The sequence below is a fragment of the Eutrigla gurnardus genome (genome assembly GCF_963514095.1).
Source record: "Eutrigla gurnardus genome assembly, chromosome: 20".
In the NCBI taxonomy this organism is placed as follows: Eukaryota; Metazoa; Chordata; class Actinopteri; order Perciformes; family Triglidae; genus Eutrigla; species Eutrigla gurnardus.
In genome coordinates this window covers 16410613-16438405 of record NC_139931.1, presented here as the reverse complement: position 1 = coordinate 16438405, position 27793 = coordinate 16410613, and the positions used below count along the sequence as shown (strand labels likewise).

Here is a 27793-nt window from a genome sequence, read left to right as displayed (position 1 = left end):
AGTTGGCCTTGAAACCTAGCAACAAGGCTGCGAACCACGTCTATTATCCATCCTCCCACCAGAGGAATTCAGAGCGTCCAAACACAGCAAATTACTGCAGCTGCTGGCAAATACAGCCTCGAAACCGCACCGCCAGTTGCCAACTGCATGCCCTGACAACTGTGACAAGCAAGGCTGCTATCATGACTGGGAAGCACAGACGACAGCAGCGTTTCCTCAAGCCTCAATCACCCAGAAAACAGAGAAGGAAATTGAGCCAAACAGTTTCTGTTCGCGTTTTGATAATCTCAAAACAAGAAGCCATTGTGTTGTTTGTTGCAATAGATTAAAACAGGGCTGGAGGTGATGGAGGTAATTTTTAAAGACGCCTAAAAGGTGCAAGGGTCATGCATTCAGTCCGATGACCAGAGGCACAGGCTTGCCCTTGTCGTCATTGAGAAGTTCAGAGCTGGGGGGCTTTCAATCTGATTCACCCACCCACCAAACACCAGTCCTGAGGGCAGCTCCACACACAGGACTATTAATGTGACAATCATCATGGGTCAAGAGGCCAGCTGGGGGCAAAAGACGATAATAAAATTTTAATTGCCCTAAAATACAACAAGCGCAACAGTAGATGTTAATAATGTGACCGTTTTTAACGCTGCAAAATGCATATATATGGCAAGGAAAAGCAGCAAAACTCACATTTTATAAGCTGGAACCAGTGGATATCTGGCATGTTTGCTAAAAAAGAAATGACTGAAACATTTAATCAATTATCAAAATAGTTGTTAATTATATCTCTGTTGATTGACAAGTTGATGTATTGACATAAGCACGCATTTCTTTCCATTTGTGAAACTGTGCTCAGAATTATTATGATATTAGTTATTACTATTTTTATTTATAACCTACTAATTATCTTATTATTAGTCATTATCAAAATGACAAATATTTATTGTTTTGTCAAGCCACTGATTGATTAATTGAATTACCGTTTCTGAATTAGTAACTAGATTTGTGAGTATTCTTCAGCTCGTCATATGGAGGAGTGGTTCAGACACAATACAGATTAATTCCAACAAAGTGCATGTAGTAACAGGAGTCATCCATTATATTAAAGACAACTAACAGGGATGAAGAAAAGACTGTGGTCCACTCCGTAATGGAAAGGAGATTATTGTGCTAAATTTGCACTTTTTTGTGTCATTTTGTCAGAATGACACTAATCGGCTTCATTTATTCAACTATCGTTTCTGACAAATCTACCGCACACAAAAAATGCCCCAGGCGGTATTCACATCCTTCATTTACATCCTCCAATAATCTTTTTAAGACCATCTTAAACAACTTCATAAAAAGACAGTGAGGTTTTTAATGGCAGCTAAATTTAATTTCATGTGATTGCATTAGGCCGTCTGTCTTTCCTCCATTTTCCTGCCTCATCCACCAACATTGTGAGTCAGCCATTCTCTCATCCGTGCACCAGCAGGGGGGTGGGGGGCGGACTAACTGATGGCTTAGCCCAACTCTGATTTAAGAGTCCTGGAGAGTCTCCAAGCCTTGCGTGGTAGTCTTAAAAGTGCTCATATTAGTCACCCCGGGATGCCATTTACTAAGAATGACACCAATATCATCATGGTTTATCGCACACTGTGTGACCCTTCCATGCCCACTCTGGCCACAGAAGCTCGAGACGGTTCATGCCGGTGTCTGCAGCACATCAAGGGAGGAGAATAGTCGTGGGCTGAGGATAAAGATTTCCAATGCTTGCGTGTTTGCAGTTTATTAAACTGTCTTGGCCGGGCTTTGGGAACTGGCAGCGTTTTTCGCCTCCCCCATTGTTCTACAGAGGGGAGTGTAATCTGTCTTGTTGCACTCGCTCACCGAAAAAGAGTCGGCGGAGGAGCGGCTATACGGGGCCCTCCAGCATTAACTCTCAACACCACAATAGCTGATCACTTCTGGGGGTAACATTAATCACCTCTGATTACATGCCAGCTCGAGTCTGTGCACAGCCATCTCAAGGGATGTTTCAGCCTCACGCACTCCCTCCAAGGTCTGAGGAAATTGTTGCTTTTTAACGTGCTACAAGTTAATGCCAAGTCATTCGGTTTGGTTGACATGAAAACTGAGTGGGCATCTGCTAAATCATTAGCCCCTTTATTTGCCGGCTTTCCCCCCCTGAGGCGATTACATTTCTCAGCACTCACACCACTTGGCCCGTCACAGAACAATAGACGCCCGCGATGGAGGATGGAGAGGCAAGGGGGGGAAAAACAAAAAGTTTAGCGAGGGAAAATACAGACAAAACGGTTGCACAAATACAGAAAACATTCTGTTAATGGAGGAGGAAAAGAGCATATATTGAAACAGCGCGTCTGATTTAAGGTAGCCTCAGAGATCTGTTGAGCACTTCCAGCGACCACGCAGCCTGCCACCGCCCCATCAGCCCCGTTCAATGGGGATCAATCTGGTTCTGGAAACGGAGCCCCTCGTCGACCAATAGACGAGGTGAGACCCAAAACGAAACCTTTTAAGACATTTTCAGCTGCGTACTAAACATTCATTCACACAAAGAGCTGCAATAATTCCGATGCACTGTTAAAAAGAGGAAACGCGAGTAATACCACGGTACGTACAAGTGGGACTCGGACGTACGCTACTTGACATACGGGTCATTTTAAACATTCGGTTCCGATAAAGGTTAATTAGCCTAACGGCGATTACAAACTGGCATTAGCATGCTAGCTACAGCTAAACGAATATCGCCCTTACCAGTCGGTGCGGCGGAGCTAGCGAAATCCTCTTCAGCTACGCCCCAGCGTTAGCAGCACTCTCCGACCGAGTCCTCGAGTCAGGAAAAATAAAGTGAGGATGAGGTTAAAAATGAAACCGGGGGAAACGGAAGAAAATCGCGGGAGAGCGAATCGAGCCGAGTCGACAAACAAGAAACTTCTGGTTCTCGAGCGCCGTTTCTCACAAGTGATGCGCGTTCACTGAAAGGAAGAAAGGAGGAGAATGACGCTTCAGTCCACTCTCGCTCACGCACACACACACGCGCGCGCGCGCACACACACACGCAAGATAGTAGACCGGTGAACGGATGGATGGACAGGCGGAGAAGAGGAGAGGGCTGCCGCTGCCTTCAGGTGCTACAAGAAATGTCGGAATAATGAAAGATTTACATACAAAAGACACGTGAACATGTTTTGTGCTGTTGTAAAAACGCGACATTACGTACATAAGTAGAGTCCGACACATTTGGGTTGTCTGTGTCCGTTGTAGAGATGATAATAGGTGACAGTTAAGCGAATCAATTTGTTAAAAAATAGGTTTTCTTGCCCAGAGGTAACGCTAGATGAGAGGAGCCTAGCTTAATGACGAGGGACGGGAAAACAGCACACCTGACTCTCTCCGAAGGTAACAACAAGATCAATAATTAACACGTAATATCACGTTTGTCTACTCCGTACAAGTGAAAAACAACAATATCAGTTTACGTGTGTGTGTCAGACTATTTCTAACAGTTGCGAGGCAACCACAGTGGAGACTGCAGTTACAATTTTGTCATTCCCGTTATTCTCTAGCATTCAATTGACCAACAAATAATCAAATATTTGAAGAAAATAGTCAGCATATTAATTGGTGATGGAAATACCCATCAGTTGCAGCCCTAGTCTGTTAGTTTGGGATAACACTGGGGGACAGAGAAAAATGTTAAGGAGGCCATAAAGTTTAAATTCATTGCGATGACATCATCAGGTTCGGCTTCACAAAGCTCCCTTCACAACATAGACTGTATATAAGAACTGGACGAAGTCATCATGAGGTCACCCGATGGTTTGAAGCCTTTAGTTTGGCCTTTTGGCCATCGCCATCTTTGGATTTTTAATGGAAGTGACCTACTTGGACTGAGGAGGAGTGACGGCTGGATCTGATGGACATAAGCCTCAAAGTTCAAGGTAAACTTTTCAGCTAAGTGTCAAAGTAATCTTCATATTTAATTGCATTAGTAGCGACCTGTCGATCACAAGGTAGCTGTGCCTAAAAGCATACCCTGCTTTATTGTCTATTTGAGTCTTTATACCTGTTTGTGTAGCAAGTGTTGTGTTCGACCGGATTGTTTCACAAGTAACAAGTTACAAGCTCATTTTAAACAAGCTATAACAAGCAATAACAAGCTAAATCACCGTCAGGCGATAGTAGGTTCCCAGATTGCATTTGAGCCAATGTGTTCTGCCTCTGTGTTTATGGACATTATTCTAACCAATACAAATACTGACCTTAATGTGCAAAATGTCCCCTTTAATTGCACATTTGTTGAGGAACATGTACTAAAGCACACTATCTAGTGGAATATTGTGCTTCAGGAGTAGCCTGTAGAACCGTGGAAGACCTGGTTAATTCCAGCCATGACCATAGATACTGGCATAACTGGAATAGAGTGGTTATTAAATAATAGTAGTTCCTGTTATGTTTGACAAGTCTAAATCCACCATGAGACATGCCTTTGTTTTTGTTTGGCTTCGGGATCCACTTTGCCAGTCGTGGGTGTGGCAAACATTAATCCAAAGTAAATTTCAACAGAGGGAGTCCTGTCAAATGGGCAAACACAATTGGCCTTATGTTAATAAAAGGTTGATCCTGATCTGTCATTATATTTGGCTAATTTAATAATGGGTATCACTGCCTTTAAAAATGATAGGCTCCTTCCAGAGAACTTGATCACTATAAATTACATTTCAACTATTAAAGTAAATTTCTTTCATTTCAGAATCATTAAAACCATTTTTTTATTTTCACAACTTCCAACCTCAGAAATAGGAGGCTGCTAGGAGTCCTTGAAGGCAGCATGCACCACGACAGCGCGCCACGCTGAAATTGAAAGGGGTGAATAGCGAATAGCAGGGGAACTCTGCTTTCTCTCGGCGCAGCCAATCCCCTCTCAGGCTGGGGGATTATTCAAATTAAGGATGATGTCACCTCCTGCAAGTCACCCTACTCCCTCACCCGAGTTCTTCCCGGTTGTCTGTTGCCCTCCCTCTTAGGCCCCTGCACCCCCTTTTCTCTTCTCTTCAAACCCTTTTCTTCCTTTCTCCATGCCCCAGTGCACACACACACACACACACACACACACACACACACACACACACACACACACACGCATCAAGTTGTAGGCATTGTCTGCCTTCAATGTGACTGTTGCATCGATTTAAAATCTCTGGCGACATTTCAGACCTGTTGATTTTAGTAATTGAAGTTATTTCCAAATGAGGATGTAATTCTGCTACGAATATGCACACACCATTTAAGGTCCTGCACATTTCTTTTTTTTAAATGTTTTTATTGTCTTAAAATTAAAATGTCCTGCAATCCTAACTCCCCATGCAGTTAAACATGTGCACCTGCCAGGTCAGTGTGTCACAGAGATCTGGAGAAGCCGGTTGAAAAGGGGCGAGCTCGCAGAGCAGCAAACATAGAGTGCAGTTGCGTGTTTTCTTCTCAGTCCCAAACGGGCGTTTGTTTCATGGTTTCCAAGCTTTTTGTTTCTGTGTGCTCCTCACCAGAACAGGCTTTTTTTTTTTTTAGAAATCAGAGACAGTCTGGGTGGGCATGCCGCCTGTCTGCCTGTCTGTCTGCCGCGCTGCTGCTCAGCTCCCAGCAGCCGCCTGCCCTCGTCTACATGAGCCAGCCTTTTGTGTGCTCGTCTGTTGTGGATGGGCTTCTTTTCATGTCGAGCCTGTGGTGTTCTCTTCTCTCTCTCCAAGTGCATGGAGAGAGGGAGGCGGGGGGAACATTTGTTTGAGCTCTGGGTGGAAATGTGTGGCACGAAAACCAAATAGATACACCTGATTGCATAAAAAAACATGTGATCCGTTGGTCTTTTATCCGTCTCTGTCAGGTTTCCAGGGGAAGTTTTCTCCTCTGATCAGTGATGAACAGCTCCGTGCTGTCTGCTGTTCAGCGATGCCACTTTTTCTCGCTGTTGAAGGTCAAGTTGCACCCACAGGAAAACAGCACCCTAACTGCGAGAACGCGTGATGGTACGGTGTGCATGCGAGTGAAAGGAAAGGAGACCGGGGAGAAGGTGGAAACACCGGGGAGGTTTTCGATGCCTGTTGGCTCGACGCTGATGGACGTATTGGCATGGTCAGCCAGCCGCAACAAAGAGAGGAAGGTGGGGTTTTTGTTTTTTTCCTCCACTCAGGCGGTGGTGTGCGGCAGCGGAGACAGGAAGGGGCAGGGCTGTGTACCCCGCTGCACAGTTCCCGTGTTATTTATCTCATTGTTTTTTTTCCCCCAGCTGGGGCATCCACAACACAAAAGGGGGGCTGGCGCACTGTCAAGCCTCCCAAAAACCTGGCCCCCAGTCAGGGCTCCGCTTCCTTAGACAAGCTCTTACACAACACGTTAGTTATTTAAGCAGATACAGGCACGCTCTCACCGCGCTTCATGTGTTCCAGCGTGTACAGTCGGACAGCACAGAGAGTCTCCTGCTCATCGAGAAAGCAGCCAGACACACCCACCACACACCACAGACACGGTCGCCATCTTTGTTTCGTTTTTTTCTTATTAGTGTTAATCAAAAGCCCTCTTTAAACCTGGGATATTAGCACTCTAATTGTCCAATTGTGACTGGAAACAAATGCAGGTATAAACGGGCCGTGTGAATGAATGCCAGGCAGCACCCGTGGGTGCAGCTGCTGCTCCCCGAGCACGCCGTGTACGCCCTATAGAGAGAGCAGCATGCCAGCAGAGCTCATCATTAACATGCAGCACGAGCGACACACACATGTATCACGTTAGAATATGAGGACGATCAAATGCAAATCCGGGGATGGGAGAGCAGCTGCCCCCTTTTCCTCTGTGGGACTGTTTAACCCCTTTACCCTAAAGGCCGGCCACTTCCTGTCAGTCTGACTCTATAAGTGCTCCGTCTCAACCCCGTCAGCATCCTTGAGTAAATAATGCATGCATGTACTGAGGGGTATTGGACAGCCATACAACTCTGCACCAAGAGGAGTGAGCGTGCACGTATCTGCCTGACTATCTGCCCCTCACATATTCTCGTCTTGGTCCATTTGCATGCTGAGTTCTCTGGCCGGTACATCCGGAGCCCCGTCCGTTTACCTTAAGATGCAGACTGTGGTAATGGCACATTTGAAGGTTAAGCACTTAACTTGTTCTGTCAGTGTTATTCATCTTTAATGAAGGCAACAAACCGCTCCCTTTCATAATGTTTTTTCCCCCCTCTCCTCCTCTTCCTTAAGTAGCTGCGTTTCAGCTTCCTGTATTTCCCTTCATTGGCTCTGGGTTGTATTGATTGGATGGTTGGCTGGTGGCTGCAGACAGAGCATGCTCTCTCCCTCTAGTGGTGCCAGACGACCACAACACACTTAATATTCCATCCCAGCACACACCCAGCCACGTGTGTGGTTCAACAAGACTGTCCAGCCCCCAAAATCTGTGAATCCTGATGGTTGTGGGTTTAGTGTTCTGGATAAAACAACCCGTGGAATCGTGGGTTAGTGTTCGTGGTAATAGGGTCATTAATAAAAGCAGTTTTACACGAGTTAAGAAAAGTGGAAATCAATTTCATGATCGTTCTCTCAATAAAACTGTTGGATGTCATTGTACTCTTTAACATTGTCGATAATTTAACATCGCATCAAGAATTTATGGCAGCGTATTTTTCACATGATTGATATGCTTGGTGCATCTCTTCTGGGAGCAGGATAGAAATAAAAAATAGAAATAATAAATAAAAGTAAATGTATTTTTTCTATTTATTGTATTTTTATGTATTATTTAATGTTTTCTTTCATTTGTCGATAGCTTTGTCTTGTTTATGGCTCTCGAAAGTCAAATATACAAAGTTGAAGAAAAATAAGAATTTAAGCAGCTGATGGGACAGAAAACATTTCAGAGTCGTTTATTTAACCGACATGTACGTTCATTCAGAAGGCAGCGGCGTCTTCACAGAAAAGATTCAGTACAAATGAGGGTAAAAACCTGTACAAGTTCCTCCTATAAAGAAACTATCAGATCCTCTGAGAGAGGTTAATAATACTTATGAAAGCATACAAAATATAAGGAAATGAATGCAAAGTAACCATTAAAGTGGCATTAAAGAACCTTCCCTAAGTGTCAAGCCAACGGAACACATTACATATACAATGCTTTGCTCCCCTGTGCATTTAAATCAAGTGAAATCAGTCCGTCTTCATTTAGTGCAAAAAAGTACATAAATAAACAGTCATTAAAACGACACTTGTAAACAATATTCATTCATTTAAATTGGCATGTCAGTGAACAATAAAAAAAAAGGTCCCCTTTAGTCCTGTGTGCCTTTCATGTGCCTCCAAGCGGCATGCTGGAACGACATCACCGCTTCAGTACGTTTCTATATTAAGATATTCTGAATATTCATTTACCTTCTAACAGGGTGAAGGAACAAGCTGCTGGTCTGCAGAAATGCCCCGGCTCCTTCACACATAATAAAAACCAGAGCCATCACCCTTGAACATGGCTTCAGGCTCTGAGCTGCCGGTACCGCCAAACAAAGATGTGGTCATTAACATAAAATAGGCACCTCACCTTACCTTTCCATAAAAATGTCTTTTTTTTTTTTCGGGAAAGAAATGCACGAAAAACGTAACATAATAAAACAGGTAGGAGATCAAATCTAATCTGCAGTGAGTGCACTCCAGTAAGCCTTCAGCAAATTTACCACTTATTCCAGGAAACTCCTGGTCAGTCGCACCCCTTTTCTGCCAAACACACACCAGATCAAGTAGCTTAGCAGAGTAGCATGAACCGCCGTCTCTGCAGCGTCCGACCTCAGTGGGATCAAGTATTAAAATATTAAAAACTAGCTCATCGGCTCAAATGGACGAGACAAAGAAGAATCAGGAACGTGCCGTTTGTATCGTTTTACCTTAAATGTGAATAATGTGACAATGATTAATATTCAGCATAATATGGAGGTTTTATACAGTTTAGCTTAACTCTCTCTTCTCAGCTAGTTACCGCTCTCCGCCTTTATGGACCATGGAGCCGTTGCAAACGTCCCAAATTAGTCCAATTTCCTGCTACTTGGATGACACCAGCTGACAGGATGTAAACATTGACCCAAGCTGTTGCCTAGCAATGCCGCTGAGCTGCACTATAAGGCCTGGTGACGATGCCTGAATCCTGAACTTTACTGTGCAGCCTTGCACGGAGCACTTTAACCCAAACGGCGAAGAGGCTCTGCCTCGCAGTGCATCAGTGCTCTCTACAAGCAGAAGCAGCTCATACATATTGATGACTTGACTGGTAAGGCTGCAGGGCTCGTCATTCCTCGCGGAGGCATCGTCGCCCTCCAGCCAGAGGATGTGAACAAAGAAGAAGAAGAAGACGGTAGCGGAGGAGCAGCCTCGACTAACGTGCATCATTTTTGTGTGTCCATTCTAGCTCTGCTAGGACGATTCAGAGGATGTAGACATATTTACATAATCAAGAAGCAAAATTTTAAAAAGTTCTGTAACCCAGGTACGTGGACACTAAAATAATTTGAGTGTAAACGTGTATCCCTTTTACTCGGCGGACCATGTGTCCTGTCTGTAGCAATGAACTGGTCAAAGCCCTGCAAACTGACACTTCAGACAGACCCAATAAATTATTCATTCAGCACAAAAGCCCAAGCAGGTAATTGGGCTTACGGTGCGTTCAGGCGTTCCAGTACAAATCTAAATGCAAAAATTCAAACACGGACCAAAGAGGACAGCGTGGTCCAAGGTCAGTCTGTCCACTGCCGAGGCATTTATCGTCCCAGCTGGGGATTTAAAAAAAAAGAGAAAAAGGAGTGCCTTTGCAGAGTGCTAGAGTGGAAATACAGTGCTTTAAAAAGAGAGAAAAAAAATCCATTGCCCTAATGCCCTTCCACACAATCGTAGACCCAATCCCAATGCCCCCCTAAGACTTAAACCCTGAACCCTCAGGGACTTAACCGATGTCACCCGGTAAACGGTTGAGTGAGGCTGCAAGGGCTTCAAATAATATATATATATATATATATATAAAATATAATTATTATATATATATATATATATTTTAATATGACTGCATGTCTTTGAAAATCATGTAAAGTACATTTGTGGGGTTTAAGGGTTTTTTAACTGCCTGATGTGCTTACATTCTACTGAATTCCTGGGCGGTTTTTTTTTACGTAACATGTTAAATCCTTAATGTGTGTGTGTATATTTAATCTGAATGGCTGAACACCCTTGGTGCCTCTTGGGTTACCTTTGCTTACAACGCTGTGAATTGTGGGTAATCGGAATACGAGAGCCCTCAAGCAGTTGACAGTCGACCTCACGGGAGCGTGCCTCGTTGGGATTGGGCTATACGCCGCTTACTTCCTTTGTGCATCCTCCTCCTCCTCCTCTTCCTCACCACTCACAGCAGCAGAGGAAGGAGCACGACGGGCCCTCGGGCCCACGGAACTTGCCGGAGCTCGGCGTGTCCGTGCACTCTGCGATGAAGGCGTGCAGATGGTTGACCCGGACCTGCTCCTGAGTCTGAGCCTGTAGGACGACAAACAACAAGCTGAAAAGTGTCTGCTTGCAGTTACACCTGCGAGTCAACGTGCAACGAGGGCGTCGCCGGGGGTTACCATGATGGTGTCGTAGGCTCCGGTGATGAGCGCGATGAAGAGGGACAGCACCATGTAGATGAAGAGCGAGATGAAGGAGTAAAAGTAGACCTGGCTGAAGATCCACACCAGCGTGCTGCTCTTCTCCATCTCGGCGAAGGTGTCGAACATGTCGTCCCCGTTGATCAGAGAGAACAGGCACTGGGACACCATGGACAGCGAGCGAAACTGGACACGGGCAACACAACACACCATGTGTCATCAAGTTATCATAATGCAATATTTAAATGGAGAAGTAAGACACCGGTGAGAGGGCGATATTCTGGAAATGCACTTCTTCTCATACTTGCCAATGTTAGAAGATCGATCGACATAAATATTGCAGCAGGTTTGATGGTGTAGTGCAGAGGTCTAAAGCCCCTAGGCCTATAGTAACACAGTGGAGGGACCCCCTATTACATATTTAAAATTGTGTTCCTTATTAAACCCGGCCAATAATAATGTGTAGTGCAGCTTATAGTGCCCTATGTACAAGTACTTCATAACGACGTATGTATACGATGCTAAGTCAATAAAATAATAATTGCTGACAGATTAATATATTTATAGAACATATTTTAATTCTATGTTGGCATTTCTACATTACAATGCTTATTATAGGTTGTATTCATGTTAATCTGTATTTTTGGACATATTTAAATTTTTGAAAGAAAAAAAGTTTGGGATCAATTTTAGGGACCCCCTGCAGTAACTCTGCAGACCCCTAGGGGTCACAGACCCCCTGTTGAAGATCTCAGGCGTAGTGGTCTTGGTTCCAGGAGGAAGTGACGTTCAGGTGCAACACAGCAATTAAGCAGATTTCCCATCAATTTGAGGTATGAAGTTCAGTTAAAAAGGTCATTCAGAGGACGACTCTGCCTTTAAATAAAATAACCCTGATGATGTCATTCTGCTGCTTTATTTAAATATCGGTCTCTCATGAGTCACCTGACTTTATGAAAGCGCAATAATAAATGACAGGAGGACGCCTTTAAGGCATTTTTGTAGAAATGCTGCTAATTTTAGCACAATTCTTCATGAATGCATGTTTTGCATCTGTGTCATTTTATTGGTCGCTATTTCTCGGGTTGTTTGCTGATTCTCCGTCTGCCTGAAAACACTGAGCAAAAACAATCCGTCTGCATCGCGTTGCTATGGTTCATATTTAATAAATGTCAATTTCTTTCATAAATTATACACAGCTGCAAGGATGATATGCTGGAGGGCATTTTATGATAATTGGGCTGTTGTGACTCATACTTGCTCCTACCTTGGTGTGATAGGGCCCCAGCACAATCCAGCCACAGAAGCAGTACCCCATGTAAATGGCAGCGGCGCAGCAACAGAAGCGGATAACGTTTGGAAAAGCAGCTCTTAGAGTCACGATCAGGATCTGTGAGACAAGGAGGGAGAGAGGGGGGGAATAGATTTAACCTTCGGAGAAAGCGCAGCGATGCGGAAACACAAGACGGAAAAATAAGGATGTGTGTGCGTTTCACCTACGTTGTATTTCTGGAAGAAGCTGAGGTAGCGGATGACTCCCACCCACACCAGCAGGGTGGAGGTTCCCAGCAGGATCCCACACATGTCGTACGATGACAGATTCTGCATCACAACGGCGGCGGCGTTAATCACAAGAAACCGCTGTATCCGAGACAGTTTACCGACACGCGCCACCTTACCTTGGACTCGATCCCGACCTTGATGAAGCTGCCGATGATGGTGAACATGTCGCTGACGATGAGCAGGAGGTACCAGCCGTTGATGAACTCCAGCCGGTCTCCCCAGCTCACGCTGCGCCCAAGGCTGCGTTTGAAGAACTGCACGTACTCCTGGTTGGAGAGGCGGTTTGTTAAAAGTAACATGATATTAGGTTTAGGAAAAACATCCTGGTCGGGCTGAAAGTAAGTACGTAAAGAAATTTACGGAAAACGTCACCAGGGTAACTTCACAATGACTCTTTGGGACTCGAACACGGGTCATTAATATGTATTGTCCCATTTAAAAAAAATAATAAACCTACAAAATCTACAAATTGTCAAAACCGAGGACAAGCAGGACGACATTTATATTTTGACGACATGAGCACATACGTGTTGCAGGATGATGCCTCGGAGGATGGAGCGCCCACACAGCAGCAGAGACAGCAGGCAGACCAACGCCACCAGCACGTCAAAGAACTCCCGGAGGTAGGTATCCGCTGCAGGAAGAGCGGCCGGTTGAGGGGATCAAATGACAAATGAGAAAACGTCGGATCATTAAGTGGCAGATGAGGAGTTAACTCACCGTGTCCAGACACGTTGGGGTCTCGACACTCCTTTATGGTGGCCTTGTTCAGCAGGTTGATCTTTACTTTGCCGCTGTGCGCCCTGTTGTCCATGACGACCTGATCACAGCAAGAACCAGAGTAAATATGCAGCCTCTATGCAGGGAAACGCTTATTATCTCAACTCTCAGGGTGTTTATTTAAATAGAAATAATAAAAAAGGGAAAGCTCACAGTGATGGCAAAGGTGTAGCAGTCGGGGATTTCATTGTTTATAATGGTCTGAATGTTGATGGCCTTCAGCTGGAAGTCGATCGTCACATTGATCAGCCTGGACACAAACGCACGACAAACGGAATTCAATGAGGAAAAATCACACTTTGGATTTTTCCATTCCCAATGCTAAAAGAGCAAACATGTCATCTGACTTGTCAAACTTGAGAGTGAAATTCTTGTAGTCACTATTTCCTGGAGTTGAAGCGTAGGTCAGTGGATTCAGGCCAATGCACTCTGGAACGAAGAAAATAATCAGAAAATAGCATTAGAGGAAGTTAATGTGTAATTTTCCCTCATCACATGAAGCCCTAACCACACTTCCTCACAGCATGTAAAAGCAGAATCGTCCCTTTGGAGATTTTTGGTTCGCCACTATATTTATCACGTGTTGTCAAAGCGCGACTCTGCCAAATCAGCAGCTGGATCCAAATAATTCCTTTCCCAAGGCGGTGACTAACGCGTTGCTACTAAAGTATATGGAAAAAGCTATTTCAAGCTTTTGAAAGTAGGGCACATTTACAGGGAATCTGTTAACATGTGTGGAGCAGCAGCACAATGACTCACTGACATGACTCACCGACACAGTATTTTCCTTTAGGGCCAAGGAAATACTGGCGGCTGGTTTTAATGTCGAATACAGGGGGACAAATTTAACGAATGCCACAGAGAGAAAATGTGAAAGACAAAACAGTCATCCTACCGGCGTCAACATGGGGATCGATGTCAAAGGTGTCGTTGAGGGGGTCGATGGTGCCCCTCCTGTAGTAGCGCTGGCAGAGGGACAGCGCACTGTCGTTGACGCCGGTGCCCAACACGTACGCATACCGCCCCAGTGAGATCTGAGGTAGAGTCAGGTACTGAAGGGGGCAGAGAGGCAGAGAATTAAACCTCAACTTGAGGCATATTCATAAAAAAAAAATCTTCTTTGTAAGGGGAAAAAAAACATGCATTCACCCAAATTACAAAAAACAAACACACGTTCTCTGTCATCTCTTTCAGTTTGGGTCCAACATTTTGCTTAACAACCCGAAAATAACGACTTTGCCGTCGGTCTCAGCTGTATTTTGTGTTAAGTGCTAGTTAGCAAACGTTAGCAAGCTAAACTAATATGGCAAACATGGTAAACGGAATGCACTGCCTATATTAAAGTTCTTCTAAGCTGCAACTTTAACATGGCAAACGTAAGGCAACAGCAGGAATGGGAGATCGCTAACACACAGCTAACATTAGCTCACTAACTTCATCAGCTTAATCATCATCATTTTAGTCATCAACTGCACCGCTGGTAGACATACGGTGTATGTAATCCTTAGTAAAATAATCCTTTGTTGTGCTGAAATCTGATGTTTTTAGCTAGCTAGGGGATTTTGCTAGCTGGGTTTCATATGTTGGCCAGTGGTTTTACCCTGCAGTTGGCGTGGCTTTCAAGCTATGAAGCGTTATGCTGTTTCTCTATAGGTGCTAAACACCAACCTGTTAGCATTGTCATTTAGAGCGTGTTAGCATGCAGACACTAGCATTTAGCTGCTGTGCATCAATTTCAGCCACACAGAGCTGCTAGCATGGCTCGTACTGGAGATTCAGCAGGTCACGTTTGCATTCACGGACTGTTCGGGGTTGATGTATGCGTTTCAAATAAAACACGTTGCTGTTGGAAATGATATCTCAAAACTATCTGCATGGCTAGACATTCCTGGAGATCATAGAATCATTTTTGGGGGATTTTTGTAATTTGGGTGAACTGGCCCTTTAAGGCAGCCGTAGACACTGAAATGACTCCCTGGCTACCTGCTCTACGGCGAAGTGGATGCGGCTGCACAGCTCCTTCTGCGTGTGGACGGCCTGAGGAGCGCCGCCATGGTAACCCATCAGGAAAAGATGTTTGAAAACATCTGTGCTCTCCTCTTTGAATGTCACCACCATCTGGTTGCTGAGTCCAAAGAGCACCAACTAGGAGGCAGGGACAGAAACAAACAGACTTTAACGACCAGGCAACCACAGATGACGCAATCTGAAGTAATGAAATCATGAAGCTGCAGCCACCTGCACGGTCACGATGATGATTTTGAGGAGCTGCAGGCCTAGTTTGAAAGGCTTGCGTCCCTTAGCGTGATACTTGTCACAGGGGCTCATGAAGAAGTACTTGAGCTTCCTCCTCAGGGCCTCCTCCTCCTCTTCCTCCTGCCTCCGAGGGGCCTCGGAGCCCACCAGAGCAGTGGGGCGAGGGCTCCCATAGCCGGTCACGGAGGAGAGAAGCCTGTCCTTCTCTGGGAAACACAAAGAAAACCATGGTCTCAGACAGGCGATTCGCTGGAAAGATCAGCATTAAAAGGTTAATGTGATTTGTATTAGTTGTTTTTTATGATGTTGTTGCCTATTATACCCTTAACAAAGGAGAGGCACTCCAGAGATCTAGTATAATACTTGGGAGACCCACAAGAGACAAAATTGAAGCAGAATTGGGCGAAGTCATGACATTTAGTCGCTAGTATGACTAAAAATAAAATAACAACACTTGATTGATTGAAAAAATAGAACAATCCATTTGCACCTATCTCTTTTCTCAAGCCAATTCTCTGTGCAGAGCCGAAGTTGCAGATTAACTAACAGATGGATGTCACAATGTCATTGGTTGAAGCTGATGTAAGCAGGCGTCATATTTTGTTGAATAAATGCACAATTTGACCTGGAATGTGACCTAAAAGCAAACATGTACATTATTTTCTGCTTCCAATTTGTCGAATTTGATAATTTGCTGCTTTTTCTTATCTTACATTGTAGTAAATTGAATATCCTGGGCTGTTGGTACATTGATGACCTCACCGTGGATTTAAGGAAGTTGAAGTGGCATCTGTCATCTACTCACCCACGTTTAGGTTTCAAGCAAAACCTAAATATTTCCCCAAACGATTTCCCTCCAGAGCCTCAACCCAATATGTAAATGTATACAAAAAACAAAAAACAGGTGAGGTGCACCTTTAAGTTTTGCTTTACCTGTCTCTGTAAATCATTCATTCAAAGTGGCACGAGGGCGCTGCTTTACCTGACGTCACAACTAAAACGGGGTACAGCAGGAGGATCTATTTAACCTCGGTTTTGAGCATGCCCTTCATCAGAATGAGCATCCGCAGCAGTAGATACATGAGGAGCCACCACGAAGCGGGGAACCGCGAGCCATGACGCCGGACAGACCCAGGAGGAGCTCCGTAAACAAACCTGTGGCGGTGTCTTCGGTGTGACTGGAAGACGCCATGCTGGCGGCGAGGATCAGGCGGGGAGGACGGAGGAGGACACGGCCGACTCGGACACCGAGGACTGGAGTGATTTCATGGCGGGTTTCATCGCGCTTTCATAAAGGATGCTCGCTGTCGCAGTGGACGACACGGAGGTAAACAAGAGCGCAGCTTCCTGGGAGCCACGTGACTCCATCATCACGTGACCGAGATCCTACTTCCTGCTGCTGTTACTATCAACACTGCTGCCGGTAAACATTCTGCTCATTTATTCACGCGTTATATCGACTCAACTGTTCAATATCAATAATCTACATGTGAACATGTGTTATTTTGCCATGTTTGCCAATTATTAATTGAACTATCTCTCATATTTACTGCTGCAACACTGATCTTATCTTAAATATAATATACAAATATTATTGAATATCCAGGGTTAGAACCGACATTAAAAAAATGAATATAGGCTAGGTTATATGATAAATTAAGTTATTGTTTGAGTTATGGAGAAAGGGTTGGACCTATTTCAAGTTCGAGTTGTATTTGTTTATTGATTATGAATATTGTTTATAAAATATTTTGACAGTTTGCTGTATTTGTTATTTTAGTTGTTTTCTTTTACTCATTTATAATATGATTGAAATAAACACAAATAACGTGAAAGTACATGGTTTTCACCATCCACTATTTATCAACACAATTCATGTATGCATGAAAGTAAAGTTACATTTTTTGACCAGCCATTATCATGGCTGCCACTTAGATACTTCCAGTCATTTCTTCTGTTAGGAACATTCCTAAGCAACAAAGACTTCTGAACTGCAGCCCTGATGTGCCCACTCTGTTCACTCCTGTCAAAGTCTCCACACACATCATCACAAGTGCATGTGGTTATGAGTCACAGTGACACATTTCTACTGTTATTACAGTTTTATTCTCATGGTCATCAGACAAATCAACAACAACAAGCAGAAAGCATTAGGAGCAGGGCCGTTGCCACGCAACACTGGAAAACACAACTAAGCAGATTTCACAAAATGTCACTGTATATCTTTCTCTTTTTTGGGGGGGGGGGGGGTTGCTTGCAGCAAACGGCACTAAAAGTGCAAACTACGGCAAATGTGCTGGTTAGCTACTGCGCTTCTGTCACGATGGCATCGGTCAGGACGGTGTTATCATCTGTACCAGCCATACGAGAGCCCTGCAGAGCGGCGGCCGCGACCTAGCCAGTGGAGCACGTTCATAGGCAGTCAAATCACACGCGTTCGGTCCAGCTACATCGACAAATCAAGTAGAAGCTCGGACAACAACACACACAGAGGAAGAGTGACTCAATTCTCTGCTCAGGTAAACATTGCAAATAGTTGTTTGCTGCTATATTAATGCTCCCAATCCGTTATATTGTACCTTTAATCATTTGGATTTTTCCTATTTTATTCAGTGTTGACTGTTGGATTATGTTTTCTGTAAATTTACCAACCTGCAGGTCTAAATGGTGTTTCAATGCCTTCATTTTGCTACCAGGAATAACATTCTGGGGGGAGAAATGCTGCAGCCTTTACTCGTTTATTATTTAATTGGATGCCAAGTCTAAATATATTAAGAGGCAGCTAATAAATGTGTAAATTGTGTTTTTTATTTTGGAATATAAGCTCCCCTCCATTACTAATACCCCCCAAAGTTACAACAATAAAATTTCATTTTTAAAAGTTGTGAACAAATGACCTCAGTGTCGTCACTGGCAGCTACGGCCCTGATCGTGAATCTAGTTTACAGAGATGAAACATGCAGCGCGAGTTGAGCTGGAATGAAACAAAGAAAACAACAAAAACTTGGTGAAATTATGCCAAGTCGTTTTTGTAGCACTAAAAAGAGGTGTTGTGAATTAATTACATTTATCTATAAAATCACAGAATTGACGTGTTTATAGGTTGTCTCTTACGAATGACATGTGATGTAAAAATGGGATGGAAAACTGCAAATTAAAGATGATCTTCATTTCACGATTCTGTGCCACGTCATGAGGTGTAACAGGAGTGAGATGATCCACAAAACACAGAGGATTGAACCAACTGGCTGCATGTTTTCTGCTCTGGATGTGGCTCAGTATGGTGCAGTCATCCATCCATCCATCCATCCATAAAGTCCCCCCGGCTCATAAGTTACCACAAAGAAATTCAATGAGGAACAAACACTAGCTTGAACCTGTATTGATTAATAGAACCAACCACTGTCTCCGAACCTTCCTTATCTGCCATCCAGAGCCTTGTCCCTGGCTATGACTGACTCGTTGAACTTGATCATTAGCGTGGTGCCTTTGTGCCAGTGGGCAGTGACCTTGGCAGGGAAGCCGCTGTGTGTGAGGACGGCCTCCACGATGCCTGCAGTGAAGGCGGCACAGTTCAAGCTGCTGTTCTCCTTGGGCACGGAGATGTACGCGTTGATAAGTGGCTCCTTTTCTATGATGTAATAAGTCTTGTCATCGTCGTTGGCCTGCTCCAACTTGTCGGCCTCCTTCCCAAACAAAGACTTCCACACATTGACCTAAAATGAAGAAAAGTGTTTAACAAAATGTTGCTCAACTGTCAAACCATCAGTGGCGTTTCACATTCGCTTACCTTGATGAAGAGCAGCATATTCAGCACTTTGGTCTCCCTCTTCCCGTTCTTCTCCCTCAGCACCAGCACGTCCAGCATGCTGGCTCCCACGCTCTGGCCCATGTCTGCCAGCCGCGTCTGCAGCTCCGACACGGAGTACACGCGGCTCTGACAGTACTGGACCATCTCAGAGAACAGCAGGGCAAAGGCGCTCACGCTGACCTCGGTCTTGGGTCGGGTTAGGGGTCGCTCCAAGATGTTGGATTTCCCTCGAGTGAACCGCGTGTCCATTTTCTGTTGGGAGGGACCACAAGGCAGAGGTTAGTTAGCTTAACTAACAGGGGAGAACCGGATACAAGTGGTCTTAGTTTTTAAACAAGCTGAGTTTTTCTGTTGAACATTTGTCATCTAATACATATACATGTATTTGCACAAATATCTGGGTCCTGATAATTCTGCTCGGGACTACCACCATAAGGACATGATCATATCTGCTGTGTATTTTTAAACATTAGTTCAACATTGCTGCTCTAGCCAGAATATAACTAAAAGACGGTCAGTGGTGACTTTTGGCTCCCATGTTTAACAATCAACCCCACATCAATCACGTTGAATACGTCTTTGCGGGGTACCTAAACTAAAACAGGGCTGTTGCAACAAGCCAGTATCCTGCTTCTTATTACATAAATGTGTTGATTGTTGCAATTCCCGTCTCAATCCCCCAGAAACCCAGGAAAGCATCATCATATTGATTGTTTCGTGCAGTCCAAAAATTAAAACAATAATATAAAGACAGAGAAAGGCAACAACAACAAACAAAACAGAGATTGTTTAGCATATTGCTCGGGGAATCATTGAATTGTTCTTATCAACACTTCTCCCGACATCAAATTTACGGATGTTTCCGCATAGCAAACACACATTAAACACATTAACGCTATATCACCTATTTACCAATACCTACGTTGAGCTGAACTACCCACTTTGCTTCCACTTAAGCCCAGTTTGAGGCTCTCAAACCGGGCAGACCATAGCGGCAGACAGCCGAGCACCACTAGCTGTTAGCCATTTAGCCAAACATGCTAGCTGTCACTTCCTGTTAGGATAAATGCACTCGAGGCCTCCAGCAGCGGAAACATAACGTTACGCGTCAAAACGCAAACACAGACTACATAACTTTAAATATATGAAAGGTATGTATTCGTAAATAAACGAACCCTGTTGGAGAATAGACGAGTGAGTGTCCAGTTTGTTTGCCTTCTTCTTCCTCCTTTACGTTTGTATGTTCCGTGAGTCGCTGCCAGGACTTAATCTCAACAGCGCCACCTTCTGTATCGGAGCGTCAGACAATAGTTACATTATGATAATATTGTGTCTGTAAAACCGTGATTTAAGTAGTAGTTTGAAGTACGTATGTACATGTTTGTTGAATACAAAAAAAGCAGAAAACCTAAATTATTCTCAAGCTCCACCCATGTCTCACAATGCACATTGTTTTATCTACTTATACACCCACATTCATTTCTTTTATACTTTTTAAATTAATGTTGTTGTTTATTTAAACGGATGTCCATTGATCAGCAGAAAAAAAACTGTAAATGAAAATGTCAAAAGTATAATAAATACAAACAACACAATGATTTAATACATACGCACAAACCAGTGCACCTACACTTATGAATGTTTGTCCTCTTTACAATCCCCAATCATATAAACTGATTGCATTTTTATGAAGCAGGAGCAATGTTGGTAAACATAGTGCAGAGTACCAAAACTGGAGCTGTCTCATACAAAACCCCCAAAGTATATTATATTATATTAAACCTTAGAGCAAGACAGGCTTCATCCTACTTCGAATGTATCATCCTGAGGTGTTTGCTTGATGAGCATCACTGGTGTTTCCTTTCTTGATCACCGAGTAAGATAAAATAAAATATGATAAGATTAAAAATAAAACGACAAGATAAGGTAAAATAAAATAATATAAGGAAAGATATGATAGAGTAAGACAAGATACAATTAAATAAGATAATGTATAAAATAAACCTAGATACAATAAAATAAGAGTAGATAGAATAATATAAGATACAATAAGATGAGATAAAATAACGTAAGATAAAATAACGTAAGATAGGATAAAGTAAGATAAAAATAGAATAATAAACAGTATGATAAAACCAAGTAAGATCAGACAAAATAAGATCAGATAAGATCAAATAAGTTAAGATCAGACAAAATAATGTAAGATAAAAATTAAGTAAGCTAAAATCAAATAAGATTCACTGAAATAAGATACAATATATTATAAGTTAAAATAAGATTCAATGAAAAAGGAAAAAAATGATACAGAGTAAGATAAGACAAAATAAGATTAGATGGAATAACAAACCTGTATTGATCCCCAATGAGAAAATGTGGCCATTGCAGCAGCACAATGACAGAAATACATGAAGACAGAAGAAACAAAGAAATAACAGGAAGCACATCAGCTAAAATGAGAGAAGAATAAACATAGAAACTACACAAACGTGAGTGGTGCTGTTACAGCGAGGGTGGAGGGAGTAACAGCAGCAGAGTCAACATGTCATCGCCATGATTAAGTGGTATTAAGATAATAGAACATAGTGCAAGAGTAAACATCACATCGTATAATATGGCACCTTATGATAAAGTATGGGGTATAAGACAGTATATAGTACTACAACGGCCCATGGAATGACATAGTGTAATAATATGTAGCAATATGGCATATCATTAAAAAGAAAATCAAATATATTAGGGTGTCATATGTTATATATGCATTTACTGCACATCTGCCAGTTATTAATATTATTAGTTCCATCTAACTAATACATCTTCTGAACATTAACTTATTCTTCTTGTTCCTCCCTCTTTATATCTTTATTATTGCAGATTAGATTTCAGATTCCTATCTTTGGCCTTTAGGTATTTGCATCCAGGACCTTCCGCAGTGGGTTTTCCAGTCCACCCACAGAGTACATCCACTTCCTGTTCTCTGCTGCAGCCCGATCAGCTTTTTATGGTCCCAACAGTGTGCTGTGCACCTCTATAGGCATCACTGTAAACCTGTAAATCAAGTGTGCAGATATGTTTGGGTCACTGACTTCCCAGCACTGGCTCTCCTGGGATTTCCTCCCTTTTGCAGCCCCGGCTCCGTGAGCATGTTTTCAGTGAGAACATTGCTCATTGCCTCAGAGAGGACTGCCGGCGGACAGGAAGTGAAGAGTTTGACACTTTTTTATTCCCATTTCACAAGCACCGGGGCACATTTAGCATTATGAGAAAAAAAAACTGAGATTTATTACAGAACTTGTGAACTTCTCAAAAAATGCCCACAGTGCGTGGAGGACGCACGCAGGAAGACCTTGAGCGCTGAGGACAAGCGGCTGTGCACGGCAGGTGACAGATTCCCACATTGCTCAGTGGGCCACACCGACGGCTTAACGCAGGCGTATCTATAGTGAGTCTACAAGAGTTGCATAACCGCCCACTCACTAGGAACTTGTATAAGTGACGGGGGCAAACAAGGCTGCAGGCATTCCAAGGTGTTCACGCCTCAGGATGGATAAAGGCTGCTGGAAACAGACCGTGGCCCTTGCTGTGGTGTTGGTCGCCGCGTATGTGGAAGGTAAAGACATTGGTTGATGCTCACCAGTCTTGTGTATTGGATGTATTGGAAATAGTGGATGTATTGGATGTATTGGATGTACTGGATGTACTGGATGTGTTGGATGTACTAGATGTACTGGATGTACTGGATGTATTGGATGTATTGGATGTACTGGATGTACTGGATGTATTGGATGTATTGGCGACGTATACACAAACTGTATTGACCCTAGTACGTTCCTTCGCCATTGTGTGCCAACTTGGCAAACATTACTCACTTGTTTTCTGTTTAGCGAGAACAGCCATAATAATCCGTGTATGAGTTTATATCACCACAAACATAATCTATGTATGTTTATCAGCGTAATGAGAACCAGCCCTCCTTTCAGCCTGTGCATCCGAGTTAACATGCATCCGTAGAGGTTTTATCACGATAATCAGTTGTTACAACACATTTAATAAGGAAGTCTACACAATCTGACAAAGGTGGAAATCCATCTGGCGGTTGCCCCTAGAGTTGGGGTGATTTCCGGTTTCACTGTACGTACAGTGCTAAACCGTTTTTTTTTTTTAAAACAGTTGAACCGGCGTTTGTCCTTATGACACTGGAAACACCAGCGACCTGTGCCGATGGCGTTACGGCATTAAATCCAACATGTCTTGCATTAGTAATAAGTAGCAATAATGATAAGAGATTAACATAATATTGTGTTAAAGGTCCCCTATTATTCTGATTTTCATCAATTTCACACAGCTGTCAGAGGTCCAACAACACTGTATTTGATATGCTTTGCCCCAAACCTATCCGTGGTCCTGAATTTCAGCTGTCTAAAAGCTGCTCAAATGAGCTCTGCTGAGAACAGGCTGTTTTTGTGCCTGCACCTTTAAATGCTAATGAGCTCCGTCTGTTACCGCCTACTTGGAGGCCACGGAGACAATGCCACTTATGTGGATGTATCGCTATGGCTCGCCTATGTGGCTCAGGTGAAGTTGCTGGGTCCCGTATGGTTGGGACAGATCCTTTTATGAGGGTCAGTGTCGAGGCAAAGCCAGCTTTGTACTGACCCTCATTACTGAAGCAGTCCAATGTGAAGTGGTTAGCACACACATAGAAGCTAACACGGACCGTAGCCGGCACATTGTCATTACAAATGAAACGCAACCACTGTCGCTCCTGTTCTTCTGTAGCTGGGACCGAATATAAGCATGCTGATTTGTACAACCAACAACAGAGCAATCTGAGTGTCAAGCTGTGAGCAACGACATTGTGAAACATCGCTATCTCACCGCAGGACACACCGAACTTCACCTCGGTGATGAACGCCCCCTCCGGCCTATGCAAATGACTCCCTTCGTTACGTAACAACGGGAGTTGAATCTGAACAGCCTATAGGAGCGCCGTTGTACCAGTGGCTCTGCTGCAGAGACCATGCAGGAGTCGCTTGTTTTCCTCATTCTGGGAGTTGACAGGCTCAGGGAGGACCAGTTTATAGGTGTAGAGACCAGAGAAAACCTGCTTTTCATAATCTGGGACATTTAACCCTACTGGAATCTCAAAAGTTATGTTTGGTCATGCAGATGATAATTAGATTAGCACTGTACACTCGGTTGTCTCTTTCAGGATGATTTACATTTTGACCTCTAAATTGTTGCCTTGCAAGCTAATAATAAACATAACTTACAGTTTTAAAGTAGGTGCACTGCACACGTTACAGGTAGAACCACTGGTCCTGTCTTCACACTATCATGAGCACACAAATTAACTTATCTTGTGGCCACAAAATAATTAAAACGAGGGAACGAAATAATTAAAACGAGGGAACAAAATAATTTAAACGAGGGAACGAAATAATTTAAACCAGGGAACGAAATAATTTAAACGTGGGAATGAGTTGTATCTTGTGCGCTCAATGTCGTAAAACGTGGCCTCAATATATACATTTTTCTCCGGATGGCCTCTCTGGGGCTCCGTAGTGATGAGTGCGCAGTATCTTGTTTTCATCAATGTTTTGAAGACGTTTTACTAGGCGATGCGCCACTGGAGCATTTAACGTAGATCTGTAGAAGATTAAAAAAGTTGGTAGTTGCTTGTACAAGGCCACCGTTGTAGAATCAATGTTTATGACGTACAGCAACTTGCAACTAGCTTGCGTTTGAAGAGTCATGTTAATATGCCAGACGAGCAAAGATTCACCTTTCACGGTTGTTTTAAAGCCTTGAGTGAAAATTTGACTCTCCTTTCCGGCACAGTCTTCTGTGTTAAAAGGGCGAATGTTTCTCTCAGGAGGGGCTGCTGGGGTAAGTGCGGCACCTAGTGGTTAAAGTCGGTATACCGGTCCGGTACCAAACCGGTTTTCAAACTGTTTAAACCGGCCCAAGCCTAGTTGCCACTACACCGAGACAGATAGGAGAAGTTGAAGGTCATGCAGGATTAAAGAGATGGGTTTTCATCTGTTCCCAGCTTCATCTTCCCGGCACATGAATGACTTCATCAAGGTGGTGAAGCGGGTGGAGGACGGGGACCCCGGCTCGGAGCCGGTAGCCGTGCTGAGGAAGCTGCGCGGGGCAGCCGGCCTCAATGATGCGTTCACTCAGCACTTCCTCGGCGACGCTGACCCCGGCGGTGCTGAAATGGACCCGAGTCTCTCGGCAAGCATCAGCAGGGCCGTGCGTCACAAGGTGACTGAAGATGCCAAAGAGGAAGGCGTGGTTCTGACTCCTGATGGCACCACTGTCGCCCTCGCGCCTCTGCTCCTGGGCATCGAGGCTGGTCTCCTCTCCAAGACCGGGGGCCGTGTGCGGGGACTGTACCAGCTCACTCTGGCCAAAGACCTGGACCGCTTTCCTCTGAGCCGGCGTCTGGGGCCTGACGGCTGCTGGGACAGCCTCACCTCTCCTCAAGTCTTCACCCTCCTGGACGACCCCTCTGCGCTCACCACCGCCCAGGTCAACGGGGGCATGGACGGCGTGGTTCTAGGGATGGAGGTCTCTGCCAAAAGCAGGCGTCCTCTGAAGCTCAGCAACCTGCTGACGGAGTACTACTGCCACCAGCTGGACAGCAGGGGGCTGGACGCCGCCCCGCACCTCATCAGCCGACGTCGCAGGGAGAACTTCCGAGGCCTGGTGGTCTCCCCGCTGCTCGCCAGACAGGTGGTGAAGTCAGCAGAGCTGCAGCGGAGACTGAAGGGGCGCTCAAAGATGGACGCCAGAGGGAAGAAGCAGCTGATGGCCATGGTGAAAGAGGGGATGAAGGAGTTCGTCCATCAGTTCGTCGGTAAGCGAACCAGATATGAAAACAATTGTGGTCAACTTGAAAATAGTGATTAAATCGATCCCAAATCTGTTTCAGATTGCCCTCCCATCATCCCTCGCTGTATGTGGGCCGCCAAGCCGTACAGAGGGACCCCGACCAACCTGTCTCTCCCTCTCGACTTCATGTTCATCCACCACACCGCCACGCCGAGCCAGCCCTGTCTCACCTTCGAGCAGTGCTCTGCAGACATGCGCTCCATGCAGCGCTTCCACCAGGAGGACCGAGGCTGGGACGACATAGGATACAGGTACGAGCTCTCGCGTCAAATACACTCTGCTTGTGTGAAATGTAGCACCCGATGTACAAAATGTCTCAGACGCCTCTTGCGTTTCTCCACAAAGCTTTGTCGCAGGCTCCGACGGGCACATCTACCAGGGCCGGGGCTGGCTCTGGCAGGGGGCCCACACCCTCGGACACAACACCGTGGGCTACGGGGTGGCTTTCATTGGAGACTACATGGCCCGCCTGCCCTCCCAGCAGTCCATGGGGCTGGTGAGGGATCAGCTGGCATCCTGCGCTGTCGGTGGTGGGAGGCTGGTTGCCAATTTCACCCTGCAGGGCCACAGACAGGTGGTGAGCACTTCCTGTCCCGGCGACACCTTCTTTAACGAGATCAGAGGCTGGGACCACTTCGGGGTACGTACGTAAAACACACAACACGGGTCAGCTGATCTCCGACAGGAAAACAGGTGTAGCCTGTTTCAAATACTTTTCCCAACAGGGCGAGGCAGTCCTCTTTATGTCCCTTAATCCTCCTGTTGGACGTGTCGGGACATACCTCTGACTTGAGTTATTAGTACCGGCACTCTGCTCTGTTTCTACCACGACTAAAGTAATACGCTGCTTATACATTGGATGCATCAGTATTAATTAATTAATTCATCTAATTATGTCATATCTAATAAATAAACCAGTCACGAGGGGCCTTTTACTGATACTTTCAGAATATGTTGTTGTTTATACTGTGCTGTACTTCGATTGGTTTGTTGATGTTTTGTTACTTTCATCTGAATATGTCTTCCATCACTGTTTCACTTATCTTATTTCATGTTTCCTCCCGTTTAGGAGGTGAAGAAATGAAAACGCTGTGCTTGACAAGCGAAAGAACCTTGAATGTTCCAAAACTCAACACAATAAAAATGTTCCTGTTGAACGAAATCTTGTATGATTATTACTGTTAAAAGCAGTACATTTATTCGTACTGTACTTCTGAGGTATTTGTACTTTACTTATTTCCATTATACGCTTTTTATACTTCAACTCCACTGCAATTCAGTAAATACTTTAATTTTTTACTACATTGATTTGAGAGCGTAGGTTACTGGTTGCATTGCAGAATAAGATTTTATAACAATATATATAAAATAGTTCCATTTCAGTCAGCTTTTAAATGCTTAACAATGAGTGAAAATGATATGACATTAATATTAGTGTTTATTTTTATCAGTAATGATACTGTATATACCACAATATAACAAATGTATGCAAAAGCACATATGAAATAAAGAAACTGATGATGTGATGTTCAAACTGATGGATGGGGACAGGAACTGCATGCAGCTGCTTGGTGCCCTATATTTTTCAGACAGCCTGAGATTGTTATTATTACTATTATTAGATTATATGTTAAACAGGCTACTTTATTGATCTCGTGGGGAAATTAAACAACTAGTGATTAAAATGAGCTCCACCTCCACCAGCTGCATCATTAGTGATACTTACACATTGACGCCACAATAATTAAAATCTAATGATTTGTAACACATTATCCTGAAATGGTACTTTTACATTGAGAAGCCTGCTTTAAGTATATTTTACC

At 44.0% G+C, this 27793-nt stretch overlaps 4 protein-coding genes across 4 annotated transcripts in view; 1 reads left to right on the top strand and 3 right to left on the bottom strand.

Moving 5' to 3' along the window:
* prr36b (proline rich 36b) overlaps window positions 1-3119 on the bottom strand; it is a 31243-nt gene extending 28124 nt beyond the window's left edge. Inside the window, exon 1 of the mRNA XM_084037964.1 lies at window positions 2761-3119. The gene's annotated coding sequence lies outside the window, so the exon portion shown is untranslated. The remainder of the gene's footprint in view (window positions 1-2760) is intronic.
* A 4792-nt stretch (window positions 3120-7911) lies between these two features.
* Window positions 7912-16641, bottom strand: LOC311031749 (mucolipin-1-like). Its single transcript, XM_084038210.1, has 13 exons — window positions 16418-16641; window positions 15245-15468; window positions 14990-15151; window positions 13902-14058; window positions 13354-13435; window positions 13160-13256; window positions 12947-13046; window positions 12754-12860; window positions 12343-12492; window positions 12164-12265; window positions 11931-12053; window positions 10643-10849; window positions 7912-10553 (listed from the first exon to the last, which is right to left on the bottom strand). Exons 1-13 carry the CDS (start codon window positions 16452-16454, stop codon window positions 10419-10421), a joined length of 1683 nt encoding a protein of 560 aa, XP_083894336.1. The 5' UTR covers window positions 16455-16641; the 3' UTR covers window positions 7912-10418.
* Window positions 16642-17905: 1264 nt separating this feature from the next.
* trappc5 (trafficking protein particle complex subunit 5) lies at window positions 17906-20394 on the bottom strand. Its single transcript, XM_084037225.1, has 3 exons — window positions 20249-20394; window positions 19053-19325; window positions 17906-18978 (listed from the first exon to the last, which is right to left on the bottom strand). The coding sequence occupies exons 2-3, from the start codon at window positions 19320-19322 to the stop codon at window positions 18682-18684; spliced, it is 567 nt and encodes a 188-aa protein (XP_083893351.1). The 5' UTR covers window positions 19323-19325; window positions 20249-20394; the 3' UTR covers window positions 17906-18681.
* Window positions 20395-22470: 2076 nt separating this feature from the next.
* pglyrp6 (peptidoglycan recognition protein 6) lies at window positions 22471-27132 on the top strand. The gene is made up of 5 exons (XM_084038211.1): window positions 22471-22680; window positions 25123-25935; window positions 26011-26221; window positions 26316-26610; window positions 27040-27132. Exons 1-5 carry the CDS (start codon window positions 22614-22616, stop codon window positions 27052-27054), a joined length of 1401 nt encoding a protein of 466 aa, XP_083894337.1. The 5' UTR covers window positions 22471-22613; the 3' UTR covers window positions 27055-27132.
* The last annotated feature ends 661 nt before the right edge of the window (window positions 27133-27793 follow it).

Excerpts from the sequence above, each read along its gene's own strand:
- LOC311031749 (XM_084038210.1), bottom strand. The coding sequence starts at position 16,454 with ATGGCGTCTTCCAGTCACACCGAAGACACCGCCACAG. Across the intron at positions 13,436-13,901 it reads CGATCCCCATGTTGACGCCG|AGTGCATTGGCCTGAATCCA; the intron begins GTAGGATGACTG and ends TCTTCGTTCCAG. Across the intron at positions 10,554-10,642 it reads GAGCCTACGACACCATCATG|GCTCAGACTCAGGAGCAGGT; the intron begins GTAACCCCCGGC and ends GTCGTCCTACAG.
- trappc5 (XM_084037225.1), bottom strand. The coding sequence starts at position 19,322 with ATGGACACGCGGTTCACTCGAGGGAAATCCAACATCTTGGAGCGACCC. Across the intron at positions 18,979-19,052 it reads ATATGCTGCTCTTCATCAAG|GTCAATGTGTGGAAGTCTTT; the intron begins GTAAGCGAATGT and ends TCTTCATTTTAG.
- pglyrp6 (XM_084038211.1), top strand. The coding sequence starts at position 22,614 with ATGGATAAAGGCTGCTGGAAACAGACCGTGGCCCTTGCTGTGGTGTTG. Across the intron at positions 22,681-25,122 it reads GGTCGCCGCGTATGTGGAAG|CTTCATCTTCCCGGCACATG; the intron begins GTAAAGACATTG and ends ATCTGTTCCCAG. Across the intron at positions 26,222-26,315 it reads TGGGACGACATAGGATACAG|CTTTGTCGCAGGCTCCGACG; the intron begins GTACGAGCTCTC and ends TTCTCCACAAAG.